This window comes from Trachymyrmex cornetzi, unplaced genomic scaffold (genome assembly GCF_001594075.2).
Source record: "Trachymyrmex cornetzi isolate Tcor2-1 unplaced genomic scaffold, Tcor1.1 scaffold823, whole genome shotgun sequence".
Lineage (NCBI taxonomy): Eukaryota > Metazoa > Arthropoda > Insecta > Hymenoptera > Formicidae > Trachymyrmex > Trachymyrmex cornetzi.
In genome coordinates, this window is record NW_017300162.1 from 202,173 (window position 1) to 212,333 (window position 10,161).

General features: G+C 38.8%; 1 protein-coding gene across 1 annotated transcript in view; it reads left to right on the forward strand.

Moving 5' to 3' along the window:
* The window catches only part of LOC108768700 (LIM/homeobox protein Lhx9), a 131,637-nt gene extending 122,240 nt beyond the window's left edge, over window positions 1–9,397 (forward strand). Inside the window, exons 4-7 of the mRNA XM_018519229.1 lie at window positions 2,489–2,662; window positions 3,586–3,806; window positions 7,537–7,772; window positions 9,149–9,397. Coding sequence (XP_018374731.1) covers window positions 2,489–2,662; window positions 3,586–3,806; window positions 7,537–7,772; window positions 9,149–9,397 — 880 coding nt within the window. The remainder of the gene's footprint in view (window positions 1–2,488; window positions 2,663–3,585; window positions 3,807–7,536; window positions 7,773–9,148) is intronic.
* Window positions 9,398–10,161: the final 764 nt, after the last annotated feature.

The following is a 10,161-nucleotide window of genomic DNA, read 5'->3' on the forward strand; positions in this document are numbered from 1 at the left end:
CCGCCGAGCTCACCTGCTTCGCCAGGGATGGTAACATTTACTGCAAAGAGGATTATTACAGGTTAGTTGATGCATGAGTAATGGTTTAAAGGAAAATCATCTTTTTAAGGAAAGAGAGGAAACAATAATTAAGAGAAAGTCTAGTCTGTAAATATAAATAAATAAATAGATATATATATGTATTCAAATACACAGTTGGAAGATTTGCATTAAATTGACACATTTTAGATGTCCCGGTTCATAGAAATTTTTATGTTAATTTAATACAAGATGAATATGTAGAAAGTAGTACATTATAAGAAATTAACATAAGAAATACTTTGACATTATTTGAAAACAAATTGTGAAAACATATTTTTCCAATAAAATTGACGTTTATAATGTATTGAATTAAAATGTGCATTGATTTTTTATATTTATTTATCTTAAAATTTATTTTTTGATATTATATTTACGTTATTTGTTCACTATTTATAAATTGTGTTATTTTAACACTAAGAAATATTAAATATTGATCAAAAATAATATTCAAACAATATAATCACATTATGTTAAATTAACACTCGAGTATGTTGAAAAATAAATATGAAGATTTTCGCAGGGGCCAGATTTAATAAAAGTACAAAATGTTTTTAAAATATAAAGCTTATACTTTCTTATTTCATATATTTTCCGAAAAACTTAATCATTTCCTTTTTAAAAAAATTTATGTGTTTCCGAAACTCATAGCTGCGTGTCTTTCGTTCACATTTGTTGCGGTTTCATTGAATGAAACGAATCTGGTTTCACGTCAGAGAGAGAGAACGTTCTACCACGAATTACATAAATGACGCGTATGAAACCGATCCATTAATGTGCACACTTGTTTTGATATTTATTTAGATAGCGTTGAATTTACATACAAGAAACACCCTTCGATCTCCCTTGCTCTCTTTTACCAAAACGCCTTCTTCTTTGGACCACACAAAATGTCCACTAATAGTCGTTTCCAAATACACAGCTCTAGTCGTTATTCAGGAATTGGACCTTGAATTCCGTGCTCGGCGCGGCGATATACTCGCCAATAAAGAATGTGAAGAATCATAAGAAGAACGAGAAGAAAACCAATTTCGAAAAATGAAAGAGATGCTGAAAAGAGTATCGCTTATTAAGTTATTATTAGAAAAATTTAGTACATCGAAATCTTTAAGATATTTGACACTTCTAATAAAAGACTTAATATTCGTAGCGTCGAAATCTCAGAGAGGCTAAAGATTGGAACGCGATTTGTATTGCATAATAATGTAGTAAGCAAAGAAATATCGTTTATCACGGGAAATAGTGCATTTACGCGATGACGTTCGACGTTTCAGGATGCGAGGGTGGAATGAAAGGCCGAGAGGCGAGTTCGTTAGAGCGAGCAGGGGAGGAATTCAACAGCCGTCCTCCTACATGCAATATGCAACAACGCGAGCCCTTTGTTTCCATCCATGCGAATGTGAATGGTCTGGTTCGATCCCTTGCAAAATTCACCTCAAGCGGGAATTCGCAATACATTCGCGAACACACACGTGTAGAAACCATATAGTGTACCGTTAGATTCTCAAGCATATCCAGTTTTCTCTAACTTTCAGGCAAAATTAATAAAATTAGAAGTGCATGTAACTCGTTAAAAAATACAAGTTAAATAAGCGCTTCGAAATTTTTGTAACGTTTCAGTCAAATTGTCATTTAATTAGTACCAACGGAAAGGATGAAATAAATAATTTAACCAATTTAAAAGCGTGTGAGTGAAAATTCCGAAATCTGTAAGTTCAGTCAAATTGTGGATGTTTTTAAATACTAAAATGTTTTAATTTATTATTAAATAATTTGTATATAATAAGTATTTCCGACTATTTATAACCGATTTTAAAATATATTTTGAAACATATAAATATAGGAACATCTTTTATATGTGCTTATTTTAAAGTTTAAAGGGATGGAACAACAAATAAATTTTCAAAACCAATGTTTATATTATATATTAAGTAATTATCATCAACGATGTAATTTGAAAACTAATTTCGATGGTTAATTTTTTTTCTTTGGACTTTAATTTTTATAGGAACAGAATTTCACAAAAATAATAATGGGAATATAACAGTATTTTGAAAAATATTAGAGTATTGAATCTTTAAATGCAATTATAAACCACATAAAAAAGCTGTCTAAAAGATATTTTTTTATATCTTATCTTTTGACAATAATTGCTTAGAATGAGATATAAACATTAGCTTTGACTATTTCAGCTCTTAAATAAAAAGAATGGATATATATAAAAATATATGTGTCTCTTAGATTTTTGTGATTAACAAATTTCTCGAGGAGAATTAAATATCGTTCCAGTTTCTTGTAAGATAATCTTCTAATAACTAGAGAAATATTAAAGTTTGACACCTCGCGAATGCGGAATTTGAAAATTCATACACCGAAAGATAATAAAGCTCTTGAATTATTGCGATTGCAGATTATTTGCGGTATCTCGATGCTCCCGATGTCGCGCTGGCATTTCCGCCTCGGAATTGGTGATGCGAGCGCGCGACCTGGTGTATCACGTGGCGTGTTTCACTTGCGCCTCGTGCGGCACCCCGCTGAACAAAGGCGATCATTTCGGCCAGCGGGACGGACTGGTGTATTGTAGGTGAGAAACAGGAGTGTCTGATCATTACTATCCTTCAAAGGCCGTCTCTCCTTGTTATCAACGAGTTCGATGACGAGGTTGACAGGAGCACGAGTCGCTTTGTCGCATCGAGTCATTCTCCCCTTTACCATCCCTCCGCGCTAATGACGGTTGTTGAGTGCTAATGATGGTCATTGGAATGGACGGATTTGGTCTCGGGTTCCGGGAAGACGACCGCGACGACAGACACCGCGAGGCGTGAGAATGAGAATTTATAAATATCAAGATTTAAGAGAAAGATTCCATGATTTCTTCCGTTTCTAAACGTTTACGGAACGAAATATAATGTATCTTAAAATTGTCTACTTTCTAAATATTCTAAATCTTTTGGAGTGAAATTTCAGCCAGTCCAGAAAAAGAGAGAACTTTCCACTCTTAAATAAGAGTGGCAGATTTTTACTCTTTTGGAGTAAGATTTACTCCAAAGAAATGAAATCTTCTTTTTTTGGAACGAAACTTCATTCTTTAGAATAATTTTCACTCCAAAAGAGCGAAATCTCACTTCTGTAAAGAGTGAAAATCTGCCACTTTTTTTCAAGACTGGTTCAATCTTCAGTCTGTTAGAGTGAGATTTCACTCCAAAAGATTTAGAAGAGTACACTGTAAAATATTTTAACTATCAAAATTTCTCGCGACTCCAAAGACCGAGAGATTTGACCGCAGTAAGGAAACCAGATGCTTCGAATTCACCCAACAACTCGGCGATTTAATCCTCGACTTATTCCTCGACTAACGATGATCCCTGCCGCTCGTTAAACCCCACCCCCGCGTGGTATCACGGAGTCGAACTCGTTCATCGAACTCGAACGTATAACGCGGAGGTCAGGTCGTCTATCGACTACTTGACAGAGAGGTTGACGACTGACGAGCACGTCGCTCCCAAGACCACACTACGAGTTGCTGTGCTGCGCCGGCGATTACGGGGGTGCTGCCGGCAGTATCGAAGACCTCGGCTCGCCAGGGGTGTCGCCGCTTCCGGCTTACTACGAGCAAAGCCCGATCACTTCCGGCACGGTGCAGAAAGGCCGACCGCGGAAGCGGAAGCTGTCGGAAATCACCGGCTCCGAGCTTCCCGTCACGATGAGACTGGCCGCTGGAGCGCTCGGTGAGTCAAGCCAATGTATGTTCCGCAATCTTGTATCGATCGTGAACGATCTTCTTGTTATCGTCCCTCACGCCCCTTCTCTTCCCTAGAGTTACCCCTAGACTCTTCAGTTCGGTATTCATTTTTGGTACTTGTGACGCCAGACTCTCCCACTCTTTTCTTTTTTATTTCTCTCTCTCTCTCTCTCTCTCTCTCTCTCTCTTCTTATGCCTTCTCTTTATTCTACGCTACAGCAAACGAGTTAATCGGCGGAGTTGCATTATTTACCGAGCAACGGGTATAATGGGGCGTTCTTTCGTGCAAACATTTGCTCGAGCCTGCAAGAATCGCAGATGTTATTTCATTTCGTCCGCGCGATTATTCGGTTCGTTAACTGGAGCATTCGGCATTGGCGAGCGATAATCTTTGATTTGAAATCTCGCGCGCTACGCAGATGTCTAATTGCTCAAAGATTCAGAATGCGGATCCTCGATTACAAAGATTCTATCATGATTTCGAGGCATGCTTTTCGTCTGGTTAAACTTCATTTCTTCATTCTTTCGAATAGATAAAGAAAGATAGTGAAGTTACAGTGCAATGAAAATCATGTGAGAATTATAGTGTACTCTCCGCAAATATCAGCATTGTAGGTACTTTGAGTGTAGACACAATATAAATCGCACGACGTTAATTATCGCATTGTCGCCATTACGACCTTAATAAAACGCGGATTTGCGGTACTTCGATCGACAGAAGTTAAAAACATGGTGCTTCTTCGCTCGACTTGTGTCGATCATTTGCCGATTGGCGCGCATTCGTATCGCGTTTCGATATGATTTTACGATCATTTCGGCTCGGGCGCAAGCCAAGATGGCGACCAACCGGTGGTCGCGCGTAATTCCCAGTTATTTTATAATCGACGAGAGCGAGGATCACTCTCCCCGAACTACCGACCGGAATTTACGACCAACAGCCATAAAATCGTCCATGAAGTCCTGCGTGCGTGATCACGGGTGGGAACAGACGGCCTGGGAGAGAGAAACCCTCTCGCAGTGTTTTATTGTCTTTATATATAATTGGGACAGTTTTTGCGAAAAGGACACGCCGACGATGGGAGCCTTGGCGAGACGCCGAGCGACCGACGGTGAATCGCAGAGGAACTCTCGTAGTAATAGCACAGATGCAAGAAGACGACAATCCGATTATTGCTAAGCTGCGAAATATATCACATCTAATGTCTGACACATACCAGCTGATGTATTAGATTACGCTAAACGGAAAATTACAGTTATCAAAGCGATTCGATTTATACTTAGAAAGAAACATAGCAGTAGCATCTATAAAGTATAAATACAAGTTTCATGCGTAGAATGAATGTCCATAATTGAATTTGATTTTATAGTTACAATAATTATATACTGAGAGATTTATTCAACTATGTACATCAATATAAAACTTATATAAGTGTCTCAGGTCTCTTTACAGTTGCTGTTTTTTTCTTTGCGTATTAGGATTCAAGAATTCAAAATTTTCTATAGGAAAAAAAGTACATACTTTTGCTGTATATAATAGTTTGAGTATAATAATACCAGGTTTAATTTGACTTATAAGTGACATGAAAATAGCTACATTAAGGGCCAGTTGTCCCATCCTTTGGTAATTTACCTACTGGATAAACAAAAGCATAAGAGAGTAAGGCAGTGAACTGAAGTTTACCGAAAGGTAGAACAATCCAGCCTAAAAATGTTGAATATAAAATCTGATTTTATAACATTAAGGCTAAGTTGTTCCATCTTTTCCACCTTACTCTCTTACTCTCTTATAAGTATATTTACACTTTTACTAATTTGTTTACCCAATAGTTAAATTACCACATAGTTTCAAACAACCAGCTCTTAATGTAACTGTTCGACTTTTAAAAATCGACACATAAACGACATATTGCAATTATTATCATGTAAAGATGGTTTATAGCAAAAATATTGGCTTATTCTTGTCACACTTTTTATATTAGTCCATCTTGGAAAAGATACTGCCCTTTCTTACGAAGGAAGAACACACGCGAGCCCTGGGAAGCTTCTCTCTTCCAAGCGGTTTGGCGGGAATAGGGTGGGGGGATAGATTTGGCGGTTTTAAGAATGAGATTACAATTTGTCAGGACGAGTTAGAAGGCCAAAATTGCCGAGAGGCCGAGGACTGAGAATCGACGACAGAACGAAAGAAGGATTCCGATGCCGGCGGCGCGGCAAGAAACTTGCGCAGGCGGCATTATAGCGCTCTGGCCGGCCATTCTGCTGGCAGTGGCCACGCATTGGCCACGGCAGCATTCTTTTCCGGGCAGATCGGCCAATCGATGCATCTCCCGGTGCCGATACCTATCTGTCACTGTCCGCCGGTGCCTGGAGCCGTTCCTCTTTCTGCACAGACAGAAAGACCCCGCTGGAATCGAAAGGCACGCTGGGAAAGTCCTAATTTCGATTCGATTCGCGTGTAAAATCACGCCGGAACTGGTCCTTCCTTTTTTTTTGTTCAATTGCGTTTTTTGTAAATGCAAAATGAAATCTGTGTATATTTCGGTTTCTGATGGTACGGTAGAGCTTCTCTTTTTTTATAGATTCATTTTATGAGAAAAATAATTGTCCGCAAACGCGGAAGGAACTTCATACGGCATTTCATAAACGAAGAAGCGTATTAATTGATCAATTAGCGGTCATGCCACCCCGCACGAATTTAACTGAATTATGATGAACGAAAATAAAGAAGCGCGGAAAGGGAGAAAGAGAATCACCGGAAAGAGGACAGGCGTGCTGCAGTTATGTGCGCAGTTGCAGTTGTTGCGCGCCGGCAGAACGAAGGAACGCATCCAATAAATAAGACGACGAGGGTAACCATTGAATTCAATCGGGAGAAGAACGGGTTCCAGTCGACGAAGCGGCCACGCAGGACGAGAGAGGGGCGAAGGGGGATCCCAGAAGTAAATCCCCAAGCACGTATGCGCTATTACTGTTTATTGTTCCGAACTTCCATTCCCAACGGACGGCGATCTGCTGGTTCGCCAACGAGAGGAAGAGAAAGAACGAGAGCGAAAGAGTGAGATGAGAGGGGGAAAAAGGGAGAAAAACCGTTTTCGCGAATGTGGCTCCACGGCGCCTTCGGAATTCGTTTTCTCATCGAGACGAACGACACGTGGATTTCGCTTTTTTTTTTTTGGAGATAATTCGAGAAGCACAGTTACGTTCGCGAGATCGGAAGGGACAGTAGCGCGAAAAGGGGTCGACTTCACGGAGATAAAATCCTTCTGAAGTATATACCGTTCTGTGCGGATGGCTCATGAATTAAAGAACGCTGGAGAATGAAGTAGAAACCAAATATTAGGGAGCTGCCTTGATTTTTATACAGTATAATTCTTGGGCGAAAAAAGGGTATATCTTGCAAATTTAACTGACATGACGATCGATCGTTTCTTATTTGAGAAACCTGAAGTTTTAAAATTCGTCAGAATTTCGCGATTTCTTTCAACTGTATATTCAATATTTTGGGGTTCGAGAAATTAAAAATTTTTGATTCTGGAGCTTGCAATTTTTTATATGCATGAGTGAACCGATTCGATGATCTTTTTTTAAGTGCAATGCGTTATCCTGCGTCATTTTTCTCCTCTATCGCATGTCGCTCTCGTGTGATGTCGATAGTTGGACGCGAAACTGAAAAGGAAAAGAAAAGAGAAACTTTCTAGCGGACGTCGCCATTGCAGAACTGCTGCATCCCACGGAGCTGTCCTCGTCGATGGAGTCGCTGGCTGCGTACGACGCATCCGTGGGCTCCCCGGGACCGGTGCACCAGAATCAGCGAACGAAGCGTATGCGTACCAGTTTCAAGCACCACCAATTGCGAACCATGAAGAATTACTTCGCGATAAATCAGAATCCGGATGCCAAGGACCTCAAGCAACTCGCGCAGAAAACTGGCCTGTCGAAAAGGGTGCTGCAGGTACGAGCTCTTCCGTTTGTACGGAGTTTTTTTATTGACGATATCATTTCTCCATTGACGATTTTCCTTTGATCGCAAGAGCGTATAACTTACTTGAGAAAGTAACTTTTCGTTACTTTTCCGTTACTTTTTTTAAAATTGATGACCAAAGAGGCTTCTCTAGTCTCAAGCGCACTGTAAAAAATTGTGTAAAATTACAACTATTATGCTGGATAATTTAGAGATCCACTATAATAGTTGTAAACGTCCACACGTTTGTAAATTTGCAATATGCAAATAAAAATAATTTCTTGGTTTGGAACTAAACAGATTGTGAAAGTACAATTACAATGTGTATGTGTAGCTACAGGAACGATAATATGACAATAAATTTCGCACTATACATTTAACAACAATACGCGAAAAATTTCTTTTATATTACGTAATATTACTAAAATTTGGATAATTACAGAAAATATTCCAAATATCCTGCTATTTACATAATTTCCAATATAAAATAAGATATATTTACACAATAAAAACAAATTTACATAATTTTTGTGGAATTACATAATTTCTGTAAAATTGCATGATTTTTTTATACTTACAGAACTAATCATGTAATCTATTTTACATTTATTATATGTGTAAATTTTCGAAATTTTTTTACAGTGTAAGTGGCTTGTGTCGTATCGTGTCCAATCATGTGCAAAGTAACGATAAAAGTAACTGTAAAATTCGTTACCGTTACCAAAAAAATGTAACTTTGTTACCGTTACAGTTACCAAAGAAAAAAAAATAACGTAGTTACTAGTAAAGTTATCAAAAAAGTAACTTGTAACTGTAACTTCGTTACAAGTAACGAGTTACTTCCATTCCCTGTTTATAACCTACATCAACTCCTGCATTCTAAAAAATATGGGCGTGAATTTAACACCACCACGATGTTTATATCGCCATCAACACGACAAGAATATTTTCAAACTATTCGCCATTCTAAAATATGGCGTTAAATCTACATCTATGGTATTTTAACCTACGTCAACTCCTGCACTCTAAAAAATATGGGCGTGAATTTAACACCACCACGATGTTTATATCGCCATCAACACGATAAGAATATTTTCAAACTATTCGCCATTCTAAAATATGGCGTTAAATCTACATCTATGGTATTTTATGTCAAGACCAATACGGTGATAATTATATAATTATATAACACCACATAATATTCAATCCACACTCATATTTTTTATAGTGTATCTTTCTAAACATATTACTCAATTTTTTTTTTATTTCGAATTCTTGAAACAAGTATCACTACGATTATCGATCGATGTTGAAGAATCCGTTAAAGGGTTGAAATTATGCGGTCCCTTGATTTTGCGGCTGTTCAGGTATGGTTTCAAAACGCGCGCGCGAAATGGCGACGGAACCTGATGCGGCAGGACGGTAGCAACGCCGGTAGCAACGTCGGCTGTTCCGGAACGGCGGTGTCCTCCAGCACCGGCAATTCTCCGACCGTCGGACCGGCAGCCAGCATACTCGGCGACAGCAACAGCATGCCCTCGACCTCGATAGAGGAGTTACACGCCCTTCATCATCTGCATTCAGGCCCTCAGGTCTCCTTTTCTGATCTCTACTGACGGCTTGAAATGGAAGAGGATGCTTACAGTAGTCTCTCCAGCCATCTTGGATGAGGGATTATTGAACATTCTCGTGAATCGACCCCGAGGAGAAACTTGACAAGCCGATGACGTACGTCCATCGTGGGTTTTAACAAGAAATCTCGCTGATGAACGCTGACGTTGCTAACACATCGTGGCAGCGATTGTCTAAGTTTGGTTTACTTTCTAGAATGTGATCCTTGCCGTGCTAATTTTAAGAACAATTACTTAAATTTCACGGAAGCCGATGTAGTTTAATCTCGTGCAGGAAACAAACTTTGGTTAATTACGCGATATCGATCAAGATTAAATGCCTGGCCTTCTTCAAGATTTGGACAAAAATGTGTCGTCGGATTTAACGAAGGAAGTGACTCGTCGGAGGACTTTTCTGAAGGTAGCCTAATCAGGTAGAATTTAGCGGGTAACTTCGAGGATGATTATGGTTAAATAATCAGTGATAATAATCATAGTTCCATGCACACCCGAATTACCAAAGATTACTAGACGAGAATAGTAATAATGTAATCTAGGTACGTATGCAAAGAGGGTATCATTAGCGATTATATCGATAATTAACGACGGAGTTTCGGGCACTGTTCGACATATGGGGTGTTCCAGAAAGATGTATACCAGATATATGGCAGGCACGTGTTTAAAAACAAATTGGAAAAATTTCCTCCTTGATAAATTTTTGATACGAGTGAATGTTTAACTTTAATTTTCTATCTGTAACTTAAAAATGT